This window comes from Mirounga angustirostris, unplaced genomic scaffold (assembly GCF_029215605.1).
Source record: "Mirounga angustirostris isolate CCGP_5_RB_7025 unplaced genomic scaffold, mMirAng1.0.hap1 SCAF_10, whole genome shotgun sequence".
Classification (NCBI taxonomy): domain Eukaryota; kingdom Metazoa; phylum Chordata; class Mammalia; order Carnivora; family Phocidae; genus Mirounga; species Mirounga angustirostris.
In genome coordinates, this window is record NW_026991718.1 from 111,262,165 (window position 1) to 111,287,182 (window position 25,018).

Sequence of the window (25,018 nt, forward strand, 5' to 3'; positions counted from 1 at the left end):
AGCAATGGCGAGAACAAAATACCTAGCAGTCGAGAACCAACCAGAAAATCATCCCAGGTATCAGGTCCCTCCCCTTGTCCAGCAGGCCCAGCCGTTTCAACCTGCTAAAAGCACTGCTCTCACAGCACTCCCGCTCAGAAACCCTCCAGGGCTCCCTGGGGCTTACCAGATAAAAGCCTGGATCCCTTAGGCCTGGCATTCATGGCTTTCTATCATGTGCTCACAGCCCGTCCCTGCCCTGTGAGCAGTCCCCATGGTGCAGCTCTATTCCCGGCATTCACGCCGGCTAGGATGCCACCCCTGTCCGCACTCAGCCCAAGCCTCCCTATTTTTCAAGGCCCGCCTCCCCCGTGACAACCTGAATGCACAATGAGCTCTTCTGAGCTCTGCTGGCGTTGAGCTCGGCACGAGCACCATCACCGATGGCAACTAGGACTTAGGACGCAGGGTCCTACATGGGCAGTTCTCTTCCCAAGTGGGGTCGGAAGCCCTCTGAGGTCAGGGGCTATGCCTCAAAAGAAACGGTTTTGTCCTTTATTCCCTAGTAGAAGGCGCTCAGTTTAGAAAATTAGAAAGACAGGAGAATCACTGTTACTATCATTGCTATTATCAGCTATTATTAGCATATTTCTCAGAGGCCGCGCTATAAAGTAGCAGACACACAAATCATCCGCTTTACTCTGCTTAAACAACCCTAAAGGGCGGCTATGCACACTGCAGGCATTTTACAGGTGAGGAATCAAAGGCTCAGAGAGGAAACAGGCAGGCTCAAGGGCACTCAACAACTAGTGAGTGGTGGAGGTGGGGCCCAATACCCAGGGAGCCAGCACGCTCCTGACCACTATCCTACCTAGCTCTCCTACATACTGTTGAAATTCCATCTTTGTTTTTTTGTTTTGTTTTAATCTTATAAACACGGAATCTGACTTTCTGAGGGACTGTGCCTTCCACTTCCTGTGTAGCATCTGCCAGAGCCTTGCCCAAAGCACAGACTCTCGCAGACCACACCCAGGGGCACCAGGAGAAACCTGCCTTGGTCATCCCACCTTTTGTTATAAACCTAGAGCTAAATATTTCCGCCTTCCCTGTGGCCCCAAGGGTTCGTGACTTAGCAGGTGAAACTCCCCCAGCCCTGCGAGCACGCCGAGACCCTCTACCTTGTTGACATCTGTGAAGCCGAGCCGGTAGCCGTGTTCAAACTGCACATCTTTTTCCTTCTTCTTGTCATCACCGTCGCGGTTGGAGTACAGCTCCAGCCGGGTGGCCACAGGCAGGTTGTCGGCGATGCTGGAAACCCAAGGCCCCGCTCAGTCCCCCTGGACCGCCTCTCCCATCTGTGCCCCACCCCACACCAAGTTGGGGCCAGCAGGGAGCAGAGGACAACTTACAGGTGGACATAATAGTCTTCTGTGATCCGCTCGGCCACAAGCCGGCTCTGCTCCACGGTCAGGGTCACTGGCTTGTTGGACTGGCTGCACAGAACCTCACACTTCTTTTCGCTGTTCATTAGCACCTGGAAAGGGGTGTTGACAATCCGGTCCCCTCTCAGCACCTCTCCTGCCGTAAGAGAGACACATGGATCTCAGAGCTTCAGCCCTGAGGTTGCTGAGGTCAGCAGAGCCGTGGAGACACTGCTGACTCACAGGGCCCTTGGCAGTTCCACAGCCTGGCACTCGGTGTGCTACCCTACCTGGAGAGAGCTGGCCCCTCCAACTCCCACCTGTCCTCTCCACCCCCTCTGTGACATGCCACCAGACTTTCCAGGGCACATCAAATACGCCTCTAGGCCTCATGTGCCACTTCTTGCCCGCGTTCCTGGGAAACTCCTCCTCACCCTGTGAGCCCAGTTTCTGTTTCCCCTCTGGGAAGCCCTTCCTGACCTCTTCAGGGCCGAGCTCATCACTCTCTCCACTGATTTCCCTCTGTGTAGAGGCAGCGTTGTACAGCGGTGTAGACAGGACCAGCTACCGAGCCCTTGCTCTGCCACTTAACTATCTTAGCGGTCTTGGCCAAGTTACGTAACCTCAGTGAGCCTCAATTTCCGTATCTGTAAAATGGGGATAATACCAGTAGCCATCTCACAGGGTCCCAGTGAGAAATCAAGTACGAGGCACAGAGCAGGCCAGCAACAAATACCATCTTTATCGTCAGCATCACCTCCGCACCGTTTCATATGCTGATGATGCGACTTTGTGTGACTTTGCACCGTGCGCTGCCATGTTAAGGGTCTGCCATCCCTGACTATGAGCTCTTTTAAGGGCAGCAATGTTTCCCATTCATTTCTGTGTCTTCAGATCCCAGTTCGGGCAGGGAGGGAGGTGGGGTAAAATCCAGCACCTGAGATTTTTAGCCAAAACAGGTTTTTACTAGTGAACTGGCACACAGCGGCCAGGCGTGCAGGTGCAGAGCAGCTCAGGGCTGCCAACGACAGCCAACGGCACTTTCATTCTGAGCTGTTCCAATGGTTCCACCGGGATGATGTGACACTGGGGCAAGCTGAAGACTGACCAAGGCCAACAGACGAGGCTAGCGCCTGCACACACACAGAATCCAACACGGGCCTACCAGCAGGGACCTGCCTGGAAATGGCCCTCTCTGCCTAGTCAGTCATTCCTTCATTCATTCACTCATTCCCAGCATCTACCTGGTACTGCTTATGTGCTGGGCCCTGAACATGCGTTGCTGAACAAACTCATGGAGCTTATGGTCTAGTGGGAAGACAGACTTGGTGAAATCATCATGTAACAAGAGGAACTTGCTATAGACATGGGGAGCAGGTCTAGGAAAGTTTCTCTGAGGAAATGATGTTTGAAGTGAGCTCTAAAGGAAGAGGGGCATTGACTATGTAAACAGACAGAGGAAGAACATTCTAGATAGAAGGAACAGTATGTGCGAAAGCTCCTGGGGGTGGGAGACGTGTGCTGAGCTGGAGAGGCCTGTGTGGCTGCGGTGGAGAGAGCAAGGGGGAAAGTGACGTAAGGTGAGCCCAAGAGATGGGCTGGAGACGGACCTCAGGGCCTGTGGGCCGTGGCCAGAAGTCTGATCTTTATCCAGAGAGCGAGAAAAGGCCGTGAAGGGTTTCTTTTTCTTTTTTTTTTTTTTTTAAGATTTTATTTATTTATTTGAGAGAGAATGAGAGACAGAGAGCATGAGAGGGAGGAGGGTTAGAGGGAGAAGCAGACTCCCCGCTGAGCAGGGAGCCCGATGTGGGACTCGATCCCGGGACTCCAGGATCATGACCTGAGCCGAAGGCAGTCGCTTAACCAACTGAGCCACCCAGGTGTCCCCGTGAAGGGTTTCTAACAGGGATGGAGGAAGACATGACCTGATTCTGATGACAGAAGCATTGCACTGGCTGTTTTGTGGAGAAAACACAGAAAACGCAGGGGACTGGCTGGGGCAATGCCAGTCAGCCATGTGAGTGAGCGAGGACGGTGGCTGGACTGGGCGGTGCTGGGGGTGGACACAAGCACGCGGGGTCAGGAGCTACCAAGGGGACCGAGGGGGGCCGGGTGCGGACTGATACGAAGGACGAGTGAGCAGTGGTGGGAGACTGAGGTTCCTACAATGGGGTGCTAGGTGGGAAAAAGGAAAGAGGAGCAAATTTAGACAAAGGCCTTTTTTTGGTTTGGACACGTCAAGCAGGCAGTTAGATACCCACATTTCGGGCCCCACGGACAGGTCAGGGCTGTGGGTGGAAGCTGGGAGCTGCTGGCGTGCGAACAGTAAGCGGCAAGACGCAAGCTGCACCCCTGAGCAAAGTAGCAGCCCTGGCAAGTGTGGACGAGGCACTTAGGAGTGGGGGAGGGAGAAGAGGGGCTCCCCTTCCCCCCATTTTAGAAGCCGAGTAAGGCAGCTGAGTCTACAAAACCCAGGGACGGACTGGCCAGTGGAGAGCAAGGATGCCAGTAAGACATCTGCATGGTCTGCTGTGGAAACGATTCGGGTCCCCTTCTTCATTTCACAAAGAGAACACTAGAAGCAGACAGGGGCAGTGACTTGCCCATGAGGTGACTGCCATGGTGCTAAGCTCTTGGGCTCCTTCCTCCACACCACGCCCTACTGCCCACTTCTTTTTAGTCTACAAGGAGCTCACCTGAGGAAAGGAAGAACATACACAGAGAGGAACAAGGCTGTAGACCAAGTAAGCAGGTATCACTTCTTGATATTTAGAAATTAAATTTACACCAAGAAAGAAGGCGTGCTGGTCTGGAACAGCTCATCTCTAATATGCAAATGTTCCTTTTAACTTTTTATAGTTGGAGCAGATCGCCGGCCAGGCTAAATGAGCAACAAGCTACAAATGTGGACCCTCTAGGAGAGTGTGATGTTGTACTCCAGTACGTCTCCCACAGACACTCCGACACACACCACGGTGCGGATCTCCATCAGCACGACCACCACGAGCACAGCCCTCAGACAGCCCAGATGAACCTCTCTGGAGAAGGCAGTCCGGACAACAGCAAGAATTCTGTCTTTAGAGTTAAAAAAAACCCTGGGTAATATGTCAATTTCTCCACCTATTATTGGCCATGCGATCTGTGGAGCAAGTCTTTTAAACCCTCGAAGCTGCCGTTCCCACTACTAAGAAACAGGAGCAATGATATTGGTGAGGGACTGGGGCAAGGAACTGTACCTCCTTTTGCCTCACTTCTCTTACCTACGTCAAGGGGATACTAAGAGGAGCTACTTTGTAGGGCTGTCGTGAGAATTAACGAAGTTAAAGCACAGAAGTGCCTAGAACAGTGCCTGGCTCACAACGAGAGCCCTGTAAGTATTAATGGTGGTGATGATGAGAACACAGAGTATAAGGCTTGCCATCTAACAGGTATTTAACTAAGGAATTTTCTCCTCTATTCAGGTAGGACACTAACATTGACTGAATCCTACTGTGTCAGACATGGGTCAGAAGTGGGAGAGAGAGAGGATTATAAGGCATGATCCCTCCACTCTAAGAACCCGTAGGCCATGGAAGGGAGGCATTCCACAAAGACAGAATGAGATACAATATAACAGGACAGCTTCTGTACATAAAAGTTTCCATTTCTGTGAGGCAGAACATTCCCCAGCTTCATGGAGGATGCAGTGGCTCAGAGAGCTTATTAAGGTCACTCAATATCACACCAAGGTGTGCCCAACTGCTGAGCCATGGGCTGCCAACAAGTCCACACAAGCTCATGGGCAAGGGAGGAGCTGTTCTGTGGTATGGAAAGGGAAAAGAAGGGTAAGTGAGCAGCCCAGAGAGTCAGTGGAAGTCAGCCCAGGCCCCAAGACAACAGTAGGAGGCAAGAAGAAGGGACAGGAGGTGCTGCCTGCTTTGGCTTAAGCTGACTGCAAGGCCTGCCTCCTGCTGGTCTGGGACACCCAATACCTGGTCATAGATACACTTGTCAGCTAGGGGTTCTGGAAACATCTGAGCCAGGGGTAGCTCTGACAGAGAAGGCAGACCTTTCGGAGGCCTGCTCAAGAACCAGTTCTCGCCTTTCTCCTTCCTAAGCTATAAGAGGAAAGTCTCCTAAGTTCCTTGAGGTCAGGGACAGCATCTACCCACATTTTTATCTCCAGGACTCAACACCAAGACGGGCACAGGGTAAGTATTAATAATCGTTTCAGGAATAGAGGCTTCCAAATGTCTTTTGCTTTAAGCCCGAAATTCTACCAAATGGAGAATTATCTGAATTAGAATAAAATGGCTACTATTTATGGAACACATATGCCAGACACTGCGTTGGGTGCTTCACACATTATTTGAGGCAAGTCTTGCACAGTCACTTAGCAAGAACTACAGTGATGTCTCTGCTTCCTTTAGGGCCGGAGGTAACCACTCACTCTTTTAATTAAAAGCAGAAGAGGTTGCAGAAACCATGAAAGAGAAGGGAATATCTAGAAATCAAGGTGAGAGCCGGTCTGAGCAGTCGCCACGGGCTGCAACTCTGAAGTCCTACTACATGGACTCCAAGCCCAGCTTAGCTGTTAATTAAAAATATAACCAGAGGCAAATCACCGCACCTGTCGAATGGGCATAAACATGGCAACTGCCTCCCCAGGGCTGTTATGAGGCTTGAATAAGCCGCTACGTATGTAAACTATGTAGAACGGTGCGTAGCACACAGCAATGTCAGGGTTAACTGCTACCATCGCCACGTGAAGATTCGGCCTCCCCTCCGGGACAGGCTGACAGTGAGAGAGAACTTACCCAGATTCTCTGCCTTGTAGGTTATTTTGCTGGGCTGGCAGAAGGGCAGCGAGTAGTATTCATAAGGTAGCTGGGTTCGAGAGCTGGTCAGCTTCACAGCCTAGTGGGAGAAGAGAGGCTGTTGCTCATCAACCCAGAAACCCGGACGACTGTTTCAATAATCTACGCCCCGCGCCCCATACCCACACACACTGGTACATTAGCAACTCACTGCAGCACGTCACAGCTGCGGTACACTGGGTACTATACGGTCTACAATTCTGAGTGAGTTCATGTTTCATTTAGTTTTAGACTATATTATAGATCTTGTTTAAAATAATTACCAAATTTAATACATACTGAGAGTCTGGTATCCTTTGACCCTATAATTTCACTTCTGGGCATCTTTCCTAAGGAAATAACTCCAAATGAGAATAAACCTTAGGAACAAAGAGGTTCACTTCTTACTCATAACCACAGTGCTCTCCTGCTTGCAGTTCCTCGAGCCCGTCCAGCTGTCTCCCACCTCAGGCTCTGCACCTGCTGCCCCTCCCCACCTGACTCCATGCCTGTCCGGCTCCTTCGCACACTCAGGTCCCAGTTTACGGCCCCTCGCCTGGAAGTCCTCCTTAACTAGCTCAGCTAAGGGCATCCCCCCTTTGCTCTATTCCAACATGCGCAGTTTCCTAGGTAACATGTCTGATAAAACATAATTATTTTGTTTACCTGTTGTTTAAAAAGAAAAAAATCAGTCTCCTCCTAGAATTTAAGAGTTAGGCTCCATGAGGACAAGGACCTACAGAGCCAGGCACACAGCAGTGCTCATTAAATGTTTGCTGAGTGACTGAAGACAGGAAAAATGGGAAAACAAGTATAAGCCCCCACAATGGGAAACTTGTCAATAAATCATAATATACTCACATTCAATGAAATATGATGCAACCATTAAAAACAAGGTTTAAGAAGACCATGAAGGAAGGGTGCCTGGGTGGCTCAGTCATTAAGCATCAGCCTTCAGCTCAGGTCATGATCCCAGGGTCCTGGCATCAAGCCCTGCATCGGGCTCCCTGCTCCGCGGGAAGCCTGCTTCTCCCTCTCCCACTCCCCCTGCTTGTGTTCCCTCTCTCACTATGTCTCTATCTGTCAAATAAATAAATAAAATCTTTAAAAAAAAGACCATGAAGGAAAATGTTTAGGAAGTGATGCACGCACACAGAATATAGCTCTGGAAACAGTGACGGTCATAGGCAATGCCAAACCATAGATAAACAAAACTAATCAAAATGTTACAAAAAATAAATTCTGATCCACATGCAAATAAAATTATCTTGGCTATTTAGAAACTACCAACCATTCCTATGCACCATCTAAAAAAGTATAAATAATTTTTAGAATCCAGGTCCATGATTCTTATTTAAAACTCATAATTTGGAGGCGCCTGGGTGGCTCAGTCATTAAGCGTCTGCCTTCGGCTCAGGTCCTGATCCCAGGGTCCTGGGATCGAGCCCCACATCATGCTCCCTGCTCAGCGGGGAGTCTGCTTCTCCCTCTCCCACTCCCCCCTGCTTGTGTTCCCTCTCTTGCTGTGTCTCTCTCTGTTGAAAAATAAATTTAAAAAATCTTTAAAAGAAAGAAAGAAAGAAAGAAAGAAAGCAAGCAAGCAAGCAAGCAAGCTCATATTTTGGAATTAGGAATTATTTTGGTTTTAAAAGGGCAGTATGGACAACACCCCCCCAGCTGGATCTGGGGCAGTACCCCATATTTAATGACTATTTGTGCAAAGAAATGCAAAAATATTCATTCTAAGTGGGATAAATAAAGTCAAACACTTCAGGCCAAGGCTTGTCTATGAGAGCCTAGAAAACTGGGTTTCAGAGGTTTTTAGATGTTGGACTAAGGGACTGAGGACTACTATTAAGCATTTCATAAACTGCTTGAGCCGAAATGGCCAAAAAGTTACTGTCTATTATAACAGCCTGTTATTTTGTGTTTCTTACATTCTCTCTTTCTGAATAATCAAAAGAGTCCACGTTACAGAGATTGAGTCCCACCTTTATGTTCCCTCCACCCCTCCAGCCCCTCCCTCCCCAAAGTGTACCCTCTCACACCCCCAGCCTGTCAGGCCTGGAAGCCAGAGACACCCTCTCCTCCCTGGGCCACAAGCTTTGCTCTGGAGGGGGCTTTTGGCAGAAGCACTGGGAAGAAGGGTACTGCGGTAGGTAAGAGATGGAGTAGTTAAGGACTAACCCTATGTCTTCCTCACCACATGACCTTGGGCAAGGTGGTTTACTTCCCTGGGCCTTGGTTTCCATACCTGTGAAATATACAGTAACTCTGTAAAAAATACAGTATCTGCTTCAGAGCGTTCTTGGGGGGCATCTGAGTTAAGTCACTCACCCATAATGCCTGGTATGTAAATAACCCTCAATAAATGTTACTTTAATTACTCTTCCTGAAAGTTACAAGTCCGACTTGGGAGGAAGAAATATGCTCACAATACTGCAACACATGTAATGTTGCGTTTACTCATTAATTACTGCTTAGTTCTAAATGAACTTTTTAAAAAAGATTTTATTTATTTATACATATTATTTATTTATTTAGAGTGAGCAAGGGGAGGGGCAGAGGGAGAGGGAGAAAGAATCTGAAGCAGACTCCACACTGAGCGCAGAGCCCAACACAGGGCTCGATTCCACGACCTGAGATCATGACCTCAGCCAAAATCAAGAGTTGGATACTCAGCCATCAGAGCCATCCAGGCACCCCTAAATGCAGATGCTTTTTAATAGCCATTCATCAGACATATTTATCCACCTTGCCAGGCTATGTATTAGGAGCTCGTAACAGCAATAATTGGGAGAGAGAAGATCCTAGCTCTTTTAGAACTTGATTCCTAGTAGTTTTCATTTTCTTTTTAAACAAATGTATTATTTACATATTTATCCTCTTAACTGGTTAATTCCCCCTGGATAATCACAAGTTGCTTGTATGTGATGCCTCAAATAAGCATGACATGTAGCAATCTGCAATTTCACTAATACCTAAAATGTGACGGCAAACAAAGAGGCATGTACATGATGGCACATCCTGTGGCTGGTCCTTTGTGACCCTGTCTTCTGCTGTGATGCTCAGGAAAAGATAAACACTTGATTTTCACACAATCTTACTGCTTTGCTTTTGCACAGACCAGTTAAGATGTGGTTCACACAAAAAGGAGGCAAGAAATGTATGTTTATTTTAGGAACAGAATTTATTTTCATAACCTTATAAGTTTTGTTAGCCCTTTTTACACAATCACTAAGGTCTGAAGGACTACTTAAAAATTTCAACTACACATTACTTTGCTAAGGGAGGAACAGTGTGGTAGTCAAGTAGTTGGGGATTTACGGAGGTGAGAGAAGCCAAGTGTCCTACACTGTAAACACTGCACAGAAAAAAAAAAAACAACCCAGAAAAATACCAAAGTATTAAAAGTGGTTATATTTGGCTGATGACAGAGGAGAGTCCCTTTGGCTGGGAGCCCTTGTACAAGGTTACGCCCCTACCCTGGTGGTAGTCTATATCCAATGACTGTTTCATGGAGGGATACAGAGAACCAGTCCTCTTGCTTCAATCTGGAACAACTTCAAAGGGCCAGGCATTCCAGTTCTAGAGCTTCCCACAGGCCTCTGTTGTACCACGGCTCAGTGTCTCCCTCTGCCCTGTCCTGCTTCCCTCACTCCCTCCCAAGTGCTGACCCTGAGAGCTTATCCAGGCAAACTGCACCATATCTCCACCTTGGAGTTTGTGCCCTGGGAAACCAGATCCAAGAAGATCCACCACCAACCCCTACCCCTGCTTGGGGCTCTGAGAAGGCCACCAACACAGTGCGCTGCTAAAGAGCCATTAATCAACATGCCAGCCTACCCACTGCCCCCGATCAACCATATTTTAAGTGACTCCCTCCCCACCTTTGCCAGTTGATTGACCCACAGTGGGCATCTAGCTTGAAAAGCAAAGGTGCCTGGTTGGATGGCTTCTCTCTAGACTTGAATCGTTCATGCACCAATTTGCCTCATCTACTTACCATTGATTCTACTATTTATTTGAATCTGACTCATTTTTAGAGAAATACATTTATTTAAGGAGCTAATACTACACTATTAAAAATGGAAAACCAGGGGCGCCTGGGTGGCTCAATCGGTTAAGCGGCTGCCTTCGGCTCAGGTCATGACCCCAGGGTCCTGGGATCGAGTTCCACATCGGGCTCCCTGCTCAGCGGAGAGCCTGCTTCTCCCTCTCCCTCTGTCTGCCGCTCTACCTACTTGTGCTCTCTCTCTGTTAAATAAATAAAAATCTTTAAAATAAAAAAAAAAAGGAAAACCAACAACAGCCATAAAATCATGAGTTGAAGTAGCAGCTATGTTTCTTAATATATATTAAAAGAACATAGGTATTAAAATAAAATACATTTGTCAACTCCTTAAAATCATCTCATATACCACCACTCAGACAGGCCAGACGCAGTTTGGAAAACCTGAACTAAAGAATCCAGCTGGTGGCAGAAGCTGCAAGTGAAAACACAGAGGCCGTAACAGGCTGTGTATGTGCAGACAAGCTGAGTCATGTGGAGAGAAGCTGGCAACAGAGAGGAGGATGGAGCCAATGAAACAGGGAGGCAGGCTGAGAGAGACAGACAGACAGACACGCACACACCTAGAAACCGAGGCACGTATGAGGGTGACAGTGAGAAACAGAGCCATGGAAAGAATCAGAACCAGAGCCAGAGAGAGAGCTGAAGAGGAGGAGAGGGACACAGTGAGAAGACCACGTACAGGCAAAGCCGCAGAGGGGGAGAGAGAGATATGAAGAGGCAGAGCTGCTGGAACTGTGGGTTCCCGAGGGCACTCCCCTTCCAGCCACGCAGCAGGCACAAACCTGCTTTTTGCCACGGTGACTGGCACTGGCTTTTGTTCTCTGCAAGTGCAGGATGGACAGGACCATCTCACCAGGGTCCTCCAGACAGGCTGCCCTGCACAGAGGCTCCCTCAGTCCGGCATTGCACCTACCTTGATTTCTACAGGGTCGTTCTGGTGGAAGTTGATTGGTGCAACCCCAGGGACATAGAAGGCGCGTGTATCACGCGTGAGAGAGAGAAGCAGCAGGGCCCACGGCAACCAATCCTGCTTTGGAAGAAGAGAGGTCATAGTTGGAATGGGGGAAAGAAGTACATATCTCTCTGGGGCAGATCAAGTCATAGCACCTCCACATCTGCTTTAACTGACCCAGTCTCATCCCCACGCTGTAAGCGCTGTCTTCCAAATGCCCCCCCGAGTCCCACAAGGCACTGATTCTGCACTTCCAGAAACGAGTCACAAAACGAGTGAAGGGGGCGCCTGGGTGGCTCAGCTGGTTAAGCGACTGCCTTCGGCTCAGGTCATGATCCTGGAGTCCCTGGATCGAGTCCCGCATCGGGCTCCCTGCTTGGCAGGGAGCCTGCTTCTCCCTCTGACCCTCCCCCCTCTCATGTGCTCTGTCTCTCTCAATCTCTCTGTCTCAAATAAATAAATAAAATCTTTAAAAAAAAAACACAACAAAAACGAGTGAAGGACTTAACATGGGGACAAAAGGGAAGACTGTAATCCAGTAGCCACAGCTCCCCACTTCCAGATCAATGTTCTTTTCACTATTTCACACTGTGTCACTCTCCAGTATAGCTAGCAGGAAACAAAGTTCCATCATGTTCCACCAATTCCCTTGTCTCTATACAGCAAGAGGCTCACTTGGTCAGGAAGCTCCTATGTGACCAACATATTTTCCTACAAGCCTTCTTCAGATTGTACTGACCTCATCATCTGCCACTCTCCTCCTCACTCAGCCCCAGCTACACTGGCCTTCTTGCTGTCTCTTGTCAGCAAGCCCTTCTCTACCCCTCAGGGCCATCACCTTTACTGTTCCCTCTGCCAGAATGCCCTTCCCAACATACCTGCGTGGCTAACCTCATTCCTTATTTCATTCCGATCTCTCTCAAATGTCAGGTCCTCGGAGAAGCCTTCACTGCCGATCCTACCTAAAATAGCGTCCTCAGGGCTCCCATTCCCCACCCCTGTACTTCATTTCTCTTCATGGACTTATCTACAGACATGCACAATATGCATGTACATTATCTTATCATGTACAATATGCATTTGTTTATTTGTGCAGTCTGTCGCCCTCCACTCGAATGTGACCGCTGTGGGAGCAGGGACTGTGCGTCTCCAGGGCTTGGCACCCAGCAGGTGCTCAGTAAATGACCTGCATGCAGGATGGTCACCTGGGAATTAAAGGCAAGAAAGACCAATTACTGGCCTCAAGAAATGCACTCCATCAAAATGTCTCTTTCCCTTCATTAACAACATGCTTCACCCCCTTCAAGGAACTAGATGAGCTTCCTGATTCTCTCTCCCCACCTGGTGTGAACAAGGAACTCTTACCCAGACACCTGGATCCGGGACTCACTAGTGCTCCCGCCTCTGCCCTCTCTCTCCATCCTCTGTACCTGCTGCAGCTATGCTGACCCTCGTTTCTGTCTGCCGGACACTGGCCACAGCCTTCTGACCACCCTGCCTTCACAGCCCCTCCATCCTTCAAGTTACCACCACACACACACACACTCTCTCTCTCTCTCACTCACTCACACTCAGATGATTCTTTCTGGAACTCAGCTTTATACGGAATCAGGATCACTAAGGGGCTTGCTAAAAATGGAGACTCATCTGCATTTTTACCACTAATCTAAGAGTCTGAGCTTGGTTCACTTTTTGTAGATACATAGCTTGGTCAAAGTCTTTTTTTTTTTTTTTTTTTTTAAGCTTTTATTTATTTTTGAAAGAGAAAACACGCATGAGTGGGGGGAGGGGCAGAGGGAGACATAGGTTCCCTGCTGAGCAGGGACCCTCCCCCCTCCCCCCCACAGGGCTTAATCCCAGGACACTGGGATCATGACTCGAGCCAAAGGCAGGTGCTTAACAAACTGAGCCACCCAGGTGCCCCCCAAAAAACTTTAATTTTAAAATAAATTTATGTTTACAGAAGAGCTGCAAAGGTACTATGAGAATTCCCATATACACTTCACTCAGTTTCCTCTAATGTTAACATCTTATATAACTACGAGCAGGCAAGGCTTTTAAAAAAAATAATTAGTTTAAAAACAATTTGAAAAAGTAGCACATACACAGTAAATAATTCTAACACAGTACAAATGGGTATACCATGAAAAATAAATCTTCTCCCACTTGGGTTCCCCATAGATAACTGCTATCACCAGTTCCTTGAAAATCCCTCTAGGGGCGCCCGGGTGGCTCGGTTGGTTGGGCGGCTGCCTTCAGCTCGGGTCATGGTCCTGGAGTCCCGGGATCGAGTCCCGCATCGGGCTCCCTGCTCAGTGGGGAGTCTGCTTCTCCCTCTGATCCTCCCCCTCTCATGCTCTCGGTCTCCCATTCTCTCAGATAAATAAATAAAAAATCTTTAAAAAAAAAAAAAAAGAAAATCCCTCTAGAGACATTTTACTCATTCACAAAGGGAAGGGCTTAGTAGTAGTATGGGTATGCCTTGAACACGACAACAACAAACAGAATTTATTCTTTCTGTGATGGAAAGCCTTCTGACTGTGGGCTGACTGCAGCATCTGATTTCCTCTCTATCAGATAATTTCCTCCAATTGACCTGTTGGCAGAGATTCTGGCCCTCCCTCCCTGGAACCCCATGCTAGGCCTCACTGGTCAGTCTTTAGAAATATGAGCGCTTCCAGTGAGAAAAATAAGCCCCGTCCTCTTTGTACATAAATTCCAGTTAACTAAACTACAAGGAAAACAAATCCTGTAGAACTGGCATAAACTGCCACATAATGTTTGTTTTGTTTTGTTTTTTAAAAACTACACAACGCAACTCTGAATTTTTGAAAAATGATGCAGAAAACAGATAATCCTCGTACAAAGATACGATCAACAAACCACAGATCAATTGATCTTAGAGGAAGGATCAACAGACGAAAAATGGCAAAAGATATTTCCTAATGTGCTACAATCTTTGAATAATATAAGTTGGCAACCAAAAGCAATTCAGAAGTTCAGTTGAGAATTAATGACAGCATCACAATGACACTCAGTTTTAGATATTAAAATGTCACGATTTTGATAGTCTCATATGGCTAGAGGGATAATTAGAACACTTCTGGGGGAGCAATTTGGCACTCTATCAACCCCCCCCCCCGGCGAAGTGTATACTCTGACCCTGCAATTCTTTCAGACATGTTAAGAAAAATATGGCAAATATCCCAAAATGTACATAAAAGGATGTTCACCACAGTATTATCTAAAATAGTGAAATCAGGGGCACCTGGATGGCTCAGTCAGTTAAGTGACGGACTCTTGGTTTTAGCTCAGGGCAGTACCCCAGGGCTGTGAGACCAAGCCCTGCGTCGGGCTCTGCTATCAGTGCCGTCTGCTTGAGATTCTCTCTCTCTCTTCCTCTCCTTCTGGCCCTCCCTCCCCCTTCACACATGTGCATGTGCACTTTCTCGTCCTCTAAAAATAAAATAATAGTAAAATAAAAATTAATAAACAAAAGAGTGGAATCATTCACTACTTTTAATAGTAAAATATCCAATATTGGTGGAATGGGTTAAATTATGGTGTATTCACTTACCCATTTAAGTACTCATTAAAAAGGAAATATATCTATATTTTAAAGATTTTATTTATTCGAGAGTGAGAGAGTGCGCAAGAGAAAGCACGAGCAGGGTGTGGGGAGAAGGAGAAGCAGGCTCCCCATTGAGCAGGGAGCCAGATGTGGGGCTCGATCCCAGGACCCCGGGATCATGACCTGAGCTGAAGGCAGACGCTTAAGCAACTGAGCCACCCAGGCACCCCTAAAAAGGAAATCTTTCTTGAGTAGGAATGTTTAAGCTTTAGATTTAAGTAGAAAAAGCAGGGGCTAGAACACTGCATAGCAGGATCTCCTCCCCCCCTTTAAAAAAAGTTATCTTTGAGAAAATGTTTAGCAGGCAAAATGGGTTATCTGAGTGATGGACTTTCTTCCTTTCTGTATATCTCTATATTCTATTTTTTCTTAGGGGATTATAAAGCATTTATATCACTTAAGAAAAATAATAGAATAAACCAGGAAAAAAAAATCACCACTCTATAAACACCTAGGTTACAGTCATTCTAGCTCAGTATGGAAGGCCCCCCAGCTGCTGGCCCCAAGATACCTTTCTATCAGCACCTTCCACCTTTTCCTTCTAAGCCTTCAAGAAGATCCCAAGATTGTCCTGGGCCTTGGTGAGCAGCCTTGGTCAGGTGAGGCTGCCTTCAAGCCTCTGCTCAAGCTGTTTTTGACACCTGCCCTCACCTTATTCAAGTTCCACCTACCCTTGGAGGCCCAGTGGAAATGTTTATTTCTTCAAGAAACCCCTCAGATCTCCACAAGGGGAATTATTCTTTTCCTTTCTTTCCAAGGCACCTTGTAAATATCTCTGTGATGTCACTAGAGGAAGAGATGGAAACTACCCAATACCCAACTGAACTTTCACAACTATACATGTTCAAGGATTAGTGCTTAAGTTAGTTGACACATATTTAAATATGCACTTGTCTAAAGCACTGCTATAGTACATTTCATGTTAAATGATGGTCATCTAAGTTTCTGCCATCTCTCCACCTCCACTAATTGCTTGTCTAGCTTTGTTATGGGAGTACTCAAACAAATTAATAATAAGCACTAACCAACCTCTGATCTATAAAAATATAAAACCATCCACTCACATAAGATTGACTGCTATGGTCTGTTTGTTTAGTAAGCACCACACCTAATATGGGGCTGGACTTCATGACCCCTGAGATCAAGAGTCACATGTTACACTGACTAAGCCAGCCAGGTGCCCCTGAATACTTTGGTTCTTAATCTTTGCTGTATCCCCTTGAGAATGATTTTTTTTAAGCCTCAAATTTAAGGAGTTCTTGATACCTCCCACCTTTCTATCTCCAAGGACCTAGTCTGAGACTCCCTGAGAACATCTATTACCCCATGCCCTATTTGTACATCTAAGATAGTGGTTCTCAACCCTGATGCATATTAGAATAACCTGGAGGGTAAGTGGATTAAATTCCTAATCCAAACTCATAAAGTGGCTGAATGGATACAAAAATAAGATCCAGCGATATGTTGTCTACAAGAAACTCACTTTAGATCTAAAGACACACATGAGCTGAAGATGAAGGTACAGAAGATATTCCATGTGGTAACCAAAGAAGATATTCCAAGTGGTAACCAAAAGAAAGCAGGGGTGGCTAAACTTATATCAGACAAAACAGACTTTCAGTTAAAAACTGTGTCTAGGGGATGTCTGGGTGGCTCAGTCCATTTGGGCATCTGCCTTCGGCTCAGGTCATGATCCCAGGGTCCTGGGATCAAGTCTCGCATTGCTCAGCAGGAAGCCTCCTTCTCCCTCTGCTTGCTGCCCACTCCTGCTTGGCATGTGCTCTGACAAATAAATAAATGAAATCTAAAAAAAAACCTGTGTCTAGAAACAGAGATGGTCATTATATAATGACAAAACGGTCAATTCAACAGGAAGATATGAGTTATAAATATATACATACCCAACATCACATTTTATAACCCATGTATAAAGCCAATATTGACAGATCTGAAGGGAGAAATTGACAGCAACACAGTGATAGTAGGGGACTTCAATATCCCACTTAAAATAATGAACCTCCAGACAGAAGATCAACAAACAGCTGACTCAAAAAAACTACAGACCAAATGGACAACAAACATATATGGAACTTTCTACCTGATAGCAGAAGAATACACATTCTTCTCAGGTGCACACAGAACATTCTCCAGGACAGATGACATGGTAGGTTCACAATATAAGTCTTAACAAATTTAAGAAGACCAAAATCACTCCATGTATCTTTTCTGATTGCAATGGAATAAAGCTAGAAATCAATTAACAAAAAATGGCAAATAGCCAAATATGTGAAAAGTAAACAACACATTCTTGAACAACCATTGGGTCAAAGAGGAAATCAAACAAGAATTTAAAAGTACCTCAGACAAAAGAAAAATATAACATACCAAAACTTACAGCATGCCACAAAAGCAGTACTAGGAGTAAACAACTACATTAAGGGGCGCCTGGGTGGCTCAGTTGGTTAAGCGGCTGCCTTCAGCTCAGGTCATGATCCTGGAGTCCCAGGATCGAGTCCCGCATCGGGCTCCCTGCTGAGCGGGGAGTCTGCTTCTCCCTCTGACCCTCCTCCCTCTCATGCTCTCTATCTCATTCACTCTCTCACAAATAAATAAAATCTTAAAAAAAATTAAAAAACAAACAAACAACTACATTAAAAAAAAAAATTCCCGGGGCGCCTGGGTGGCTCAGTCATTAAGCGTCTGCCTTCAGCTCAGGTCATGATCCCGGAGTCCCGGGATTGAGTCCCACATCGGGCTCCCTGCTCGGTGGGAAGCCTGCTTCTCCCTCTCCCACTCCCCCTGCTTGTGTTCCTGCTCTCGCTATCTCTCTCTGTCAAATAAATAAAATATTAAAAAAAAAAAAATTCCCAAAAACCTAACTGAACACCTCAAGAATCCAGAAAAATAACAAGTGAAGCCCAAAGTTTGCAGAAGAAAGGAAATAATAAAGAGGCAGAAATAAATAAAAAGAAGAATTTTATTTATTTATTTATTTTTAAAAGGAGAATTTTAAAAATAGAAAAAACACCTACAACAGAGGTAAGTTGGTTTTTTTGAAAAGATAAAAATCAACAAATGAAACGAAACGAAATTTAACAGCACCGAGAGAAAAAAAGAGGGAAGAAGGCTCAAATAAAATCAGAAATGAAAGAGGAGACATTATAACAGGTGCCTCAGAATTAAAAAGGATTATAAACAATTATACATCAACAAATTGGGTAACTTAGAAGAAATGGGTAAATTCCTAGAAACACATATAACCTCCCAAAATGGAATCAAGAAGAAACAGAAAACCAAAACAGACCAATAAAGAAGGGGGATTGAATCAGTAATCTAAGACCTCCCTTCACAGGTGAACTCTCCCAAATGTTCAATAAAGAATTAACATTAATTCTTCTTAAACTCTTCCAAAAACAGAAGAGGGAATACTTCCAAACTCTTTTTATGAGGTGAGCATCAGCTTGATACCAAAACCAGACAAAGATACCATGAGAAAACTATAGGCCAATATCCTTGATGAACATAGATGCAAAAATTCTCAGTAAAATGCTAGCAAGCTGAATTTAACAGCACATTAAAAGAAGCATACACCAAAATCAAGTGGGATTTATCCCTGGGATGCAAGGATGGTTCAACATATGCAAATCAATCAGTGTGATACACCACATTAATAAAATGAAAGAAAAAACCACGTGATCATCTCTACAGACACAGTAAAAAAATATGACAAAGTTCAACATCCATTCATGATTTAAATTCTCAACATAAAAGGTATAAAAGGAACTTACCTCAACACAATAAAGACCTTATATGAAAAGCCCACAGTTGATATCACTATTTCTAGCTAATCAAAAATTTTTCCCTCCCAGAAAGCCAGACACCAGACCTTTTTGCCTTATCTAACACGTAATTTGAAGCCAGGGCAGAGGATTACAATCTCCTATAGTCATCAAGCCAATTAAATCTAAGAAGTTACTCCAGCTCTACCTTCTTGTGAAACAGAATTCTCCAATCTTAGCAGAGAGATGCTGCCCCGGGCAGCTGAAGCGCTCCCTGACAGCTTAGGTTGCAGAGAGATTAAAAGCAAATCCTGAAAGATTCCAACAGGCTTCTGTTCCAAAGTCTCAAACCAATAGCACGAGTATACACACAAAAACCAAAAACAGGGGCGCCTGGGTGGCTCAGTTGGTTAAGCGACTGCCTTCGGCTCAGGTCATGATCCCAGGGTCCTGGGATCGAGTCCCGCATCGGGCTCCCGGCTCAGCGGGGAGCCTGCTTCTCCCTCCGACCCTCCCCCCTCTCATGCTCTATCTCATTCTCTCTCTCTCAAATAAATAAATAAAATCTTAAAAAACAACAACAACAAAAAAACACAAAAAACAAAAAGACACAACAATGAGGGTAATACTCACCCTAGCGGAAAACAACAAAAAGCAACAAGTAGTCATAGAGTCACTGAGCACCGGCCAAGTAAGTACAAGTCACTGTGGCACACAGTCCTTTCCATTTTTTTTTAAAATTTAATTTTATTATGTTATGTTAATCACCATACATTACATCATTAGTTTTTGATGTAGTGTTCCATGATTCATTGTTTGTGTATAACACCCAGTGTTCCACGCAATAATGTGCCCTCTTTAATACCCATCACCAGGCTAACCCATCTCCCCACCCCCTCCCCTCTAAAACCTTGTTTCTGAGTCCATAGTCTCTCATGGTTCGTCTCCACCCTGATCCCCCCCTTCTCCTAATGTCCTCCATGCTATTCCTTATGTTCCACAAATGAGTGAAACCATATAATTGACTTTCTCTGCTTGACTTATTTCACTTAGCATAATCTCCTCCAGTTCCATCCATGCTGATGCAAAAGTTGAGTATTCATCCTATCTGATGGCTGAGTAATATTCCATTGTATACATGGACCACATCTTCTTTAGATTTTTTTTTTTTTTAAATTCATGAGAGACAGAACGAGAGAGAAAGGCAGAGGGAGAAACAGGCTCCCAAGGAGCAGGGAGCCCAATGCGGGACTCGATCCCAGGACCCTGAGATCATGACCCGAGCCGAAGGCAGATGCTTAACCATCTGAGCCACCCAGGCGCCCGAGGACCACATCTTCTTTATCCATTCGTCTGTTGAAGGGCATCTCGGCTCTTTCCAGTTTGGCTACTGCAGACATTGCTGCTATGAACACTGGGATGCATATGGCCCTTCTTTTCACTACATCTGTATTTTTGGAGTAAATACCCAGTAGTGCAATTGCTGGGTCATAAGGTAGTTCTATTTTTAATTTTTTTGAGGAACCTCCACACTGTTTTCCAAAGTGGCTGTACCAACTTGCATTCCCACCAACAGTGTAAGAGGGTTCCCCTTTCTCCACAACCTCTCCAACAAACAAATGTTTGAAACAACAAAGTTTCTTGCCTTGTCAATTTTTGCTGTTCTAACTGGTGTAAGGTGGTATCTCAGTGTGGTTTTGATTTGAATTTCCCTGATGGCTAATGATGATGAACATTTTTTTCATGTGTCTGTTAGCCATTAGACACTTTTGAGAAGTGTCTGTATCTTCTGCCCATTTTTGGACTGGATTATTTGTTTTTTGGGGTGTTGAGTTTGAGAAGTTCTTTATAGATCTTAGAAATCGGTGCTTTGCCTGTAGTGTCATTTGCAAATATCTTCTCCCAGTCTGTGGGTTGCCTCTTTGTTTTGTTGACTGTTTCCTTTGCTGTGCAGAGCTTTTTATCTTGATGAAGTCCCAAAAGTTCATTTTCGCTTTTGTTTCACTTGCCTTTGGAGATGTATCTTGAAAGAAGTTGCTGTGGCCGATGTCGAAGAGGTTACTGCCTATGTTCTCCTCTAGGATTTTGATAGATTCCTGTCTCACATTGAGGTCTTTCATCCATTTTGAGTCTACCTTTGTGTATGGTGTTAGAGAATGATCGAGTTTCATTCTTCTGTATATAGCTGCCCAATTTTCCCAGCACCATTTATTAAAGAGACTGTCTTTCTTCCATTGCATATTTTTTCCTTTGTCGAAGATTATTTGACCATAGAGTTGAGGGTCCATATCTGGGCTCTCTATTCTGTTCCATTGGTCTATATGTCTGTTTTTGTGCCAGTACCATGCCGTCTTGGTGATCATTGCTTTGTAATATAGCTTGAAATCCGGCAACGTGATGCTCCCAGCTTTGTTTTTCTTTTTCAACATTTCCTTGGCGATTCGGGGTCTTTTCTGATTCTATAGAAATTTTAGGATTGTTTGTTCCAGCACTTTGAAAAATGTCATTGGAATTTTGATTGGGATGGCACTGAAGGTATAGATTGCTCTGGGCAGCACAGACATTTTAACAATGTTTATTCTTCCGATCCATGAGCATGGAATGTTTTTCCAACTTTTTGTGTCTTCTTCAATTTCTTTCATGAGTGTTCTGTAGTTCGTAGAATATAGATTCTTTGCCTCTTTGGTTAGGTTTATTCCAAGGTATCTTATGGTTTTTGGTGCTACTGTAAATGAAATCGATTCTCTAATTTCTCTTTCTACAGTTACATTGTTAGTGTATAAGAAAGCAACTGATTTCTGTGCACTGATTTTTTATCTTGCCACATTACTGAATTGCTGTATGAGTTCTAGTAATTTGGGTGTGGAGTCTTTTGGGTTTTCCACATAAAGTATCATGTCATCTGCAAAGAGAGAGAGTTTGACTTCTTCTTTGCCAATTTGAATACCTTTTCTTTCTTTTTGTTGTCTGATTGCTGTTGCTAGGACTTCCAGTACTATGTTGAACAACAGTGGTGAGAGTGGGCATACTTGTCGTGTTCCTGATCTTAAGGGAAAGGCTTTCGGCTTTTCCCCATTGAAGATGATACTCACTGTGGGTTTTTCATAGATGGATTTTATGAAATTGAGGAATGTTCCCTTTATCCCTATACTCTGAAGAGTTTTAATCAGGAAAGGATGCTGTATTTGGTCAAATGTTTTTCCTGCATCGAGAGGACCATATGGTTCTTCTCTCTCTTAATTAGTGTGTTCTCTCACATTGATTGATTTGCAAATGTTGAACCACCCTTGCATCCCAGGGATAAATCCCACTTGGTCGTGGTGGATGATCCTTTTAATGTACTGTTGGATCCTATTAGCCAGGATTTTGTTGAGAATTTTGGAATCCATATTCATCAGGGATATCGGTCTGAAATTCTCCTTTTTGATGGGGTCTTTGCCTGGTTTGGGGATCAAGGTAATGCTGGCTTCATAGAATGAGTCTGGAAGCTTTCCTTCTGTTTCTATTTTTTGAAACAGCTTCAGGAGAACAGTCCTTTGCATTTACAAGTCCCTACTTTGTGCCAAGTTACAAACGCTGACTTGCACCATTCCCACAGTTGACTGCTAGTTAACCCGAGACCCAGAGATTAAATAACTTGCCCAAGGTCAGAGGCAGAGGAACAGGTATGCTCTCTTCAGGCAGGTGAGCTGCATTAAAGATGATGAGCATGTAACGATGATCCTGATAACAATGGCAGCTAACATTGACTGAATGATGATTATGTTCTACTAAATATTAAAATATAGAGCTATCCAATTTTAGTATATGTGCTGCCGAAGTGAGCACAATATAGAGCTATCCAAACTGGTACTGGAGAAGACAGAAAAGACTTAAACACACAAACTGAAATAGAAGTGTGAGGAGAAAATACAGATATACTTTTAAATATTTTATTTTATTTATTTTTTAGAGAAGCAGGTTGGGGGGGAGAGAGAAAGAGAATCTCAAGCAGGCCCCACACCCAGTGCAGAGCCTGATGCAGGGCTCAATTTCACAACTGAGATTGCACCTGAGCCAAAATCAAGAGTCAGATGCTTAAATGACTGAGCCACTCAGGCGCCCCAATACAGATATACTTTTAAACAATCTTGACATGGCAAGTTTCCTAAGAATGAAACAAAACCCAGAAACTATAAAGAAAAAGGATACATAGGAAGAAGGAAGAAAAATTTAAAAATATATACATCATAGACAAAGAAAAACACAATTTGGGTATAAATATTTACCACACACCTGACAAAGGACTATTCTTTCAGTATACCAAGAGCTCTTATAAACCAATCAAGGACAAATAACCCAAAAGAATATGAATGGGCAGTTAAAAAAAAAGTTCAAAAGGCCAAACACAAAAAGATGGTCAACATCATTCATAATTTAAAAAATGCAAATCAAGGGGCTCCTGGGTGGCTCAGTCGTTAAGTGTCTGCCTTCGGCTCAGGTCATGATCCCAGGGTGCTGGGATCAAGCCCCACGTCAGGCTCCCTGCTTGGCGGGAAGCCTGCTTCTCCCTCTCCCACTCCCCCTGCTTGTGTTCCCTCTCTTTCTGTGTCTCTCTCTGTCAAATAAATAAAATCTTTAAAAAAAAAATGCAAATCAAAATAATGGCATCTGATTTTTTACCTATTAGAGTCACAAAGCTTTAAGAAATCTGAATATACTAGCTATAGGTAAACTGGTACAGTGTTTGGGGAGGGCAATTTAGCCCTCTATACTTAAATGGAAGGTAGAACTATTTTCGAAGGACCACCAACATAAGTTATAAAGTATAAAATAAATAAGATGCACAGCAGTGTGTGTATAGTATAATCTCATTTATCTAAAAAAATTTTATTTTATTTATTTATTTTTTAAAAGATTTTATTTATTCATCTGATGATGAGAGAGAGAACATGAGAGGAGAGAGGATCAGAAGCAGAAGCAGACTCCCCACTGAGCAGGGAGCCCGATGCGGGACTCGATCCTGGGACTCCAGGATCATGACCTGAGCCGAAGGCAGTCGCTTAACAAACTGAGCCACCCAGGTGCCCCTAAAAAAAATTTTTTTAAACCTGTACCAAAGCCAAAGACATCCCAAGAAAAGGAAACTTACAAATAGTCCTCATGAACATAGATAGAAAAAATCCTTCATAAAATATTAGCAAATCATATCCAGCAATATATGAAAAGGTTTATATACATCATGACCAAGTGGGATTTACCCCAGAAATGCAAGGTTGGCTCAATATCTGAAAATCAATGTAATACACCATATAAAGGACAAAACCACACAATCTTCACAAAGAAAAAGCACTTGACAAAATCCAACAGATATTCATGATAAAATCTCCCAACAAATTAAGAATAGAAAGGAACTTCCTCAATCAGATAAAGAGCAGCTATGAAAAACCCACAGCCAACACCATACTTAATGGTGAAAGACAAATGCTTCCTCCTAAGATGATTGACAAGGCAAAGATGTCCACTCTTGCCATTTATATTCAACATTGTGCTATATAAATGCAAATAATGTTCACTGAAGCAAATAATTAATTAAAGGCATCCATACTGAAAAGAAGTAAAGGAGTTTTTATTGTAGATCACATATCTTGTATTTAGAAAATCCTAAGGAACCCCAAAACAACTACTAGAACTAATAAAGTGAGTAAGGTCGGAAACTACAAGATCAACATATAAAAATTAATTGTATTTCCACATACTAGCAACAAACAACCCCAAAGTTAAATTTAAAAAATAGCTCCATTTATAATACCTTCAAAAAGAATAAGATATTTAGGAATAAATTTTTTTTAACATATATTTATTTATTCTAGAGACAGAGTATGCACACAAGCAGGGGGAGGGGCAGAAGGAGAGGGAGAGAATTTCAAGCAGGCTCTGACTTCCTGCTGAGCGCAGAGCCTGTTGCAGGGCTTGATCTCACCACCCTGACATCAGACCTGAGCAGAAATCCAGAGTTGGCTGCTTAACCGACTGAGCCATCTAGGCTCCCCAGGAATAAATTTTTTTAAAAAACTTGTATACTGAAAATTACAAAACATTCTAAGTAACTGGAGAGACATTCCATTTTCATGGATTGAAAGACTCAATATTGATAGGATGGCAATTCTTCCCAAACTGATCTACAGATTCAAGGCAATCCTTATCAAAATCCCAGCAGGCTTTTTTGTAGAAACTGAACAAGTCAACCCTAAAATTATTTGGAAACACAAAGGATCCAGAACATCCAAAACAACTTTTAAAAATAACAAATTTTAAGCTTATTTCATTTCTAAGCTTATTATAAAGCTACAGTAATCAAGACAGT

General features: G+C 44.3%; 1 protein-coding gene across 9 annotated transcripts in view; it reads right to left on the reverse strand.

Annotated features, from left to right (window-relative positions):
* TM9SF4 (transmembrane 9 superfamily member 4) overlaps positions 1 to 25,018 on the reverse strand; it is a 56,264-nt gene that overhangs the window by 19,567 nt on the left and 11,679 nt on the right. For 2 of the 9 annotated variants that reach the window (XM_064572957.1, XM_054510035.2), the window contains exons 2-5: positions 11,224 to 11,340; positions 6,197 to 6,296; positions 1,389 to 1,557; positions 1,158 to 1,287 (exon numbers count right to left, since the gene is read on the reverse strand). In XM_064572957.1, the coding sequence (XP_064429027.1) occupies positions 1,158 to 1,287; positions 1,389 to 1,557; positions 6,197 to 6,296; positions 11,224 to 11,340 (516 nt within the window). Of the gene's footprint in view, positions 1 to 1,157; positions 1,288 to 1,388; positions 1,558 to 6,196; positions 6,297 to 11,223; positions 11,341 to 12,140; positions 12,174 to 25,018 lie in introns of those variants that run through there. The other 7 variants (XM_045885548.3, XM_045885549.3, XM_064572956.1 and 4 more) reach the window with 6 other exon arrangements.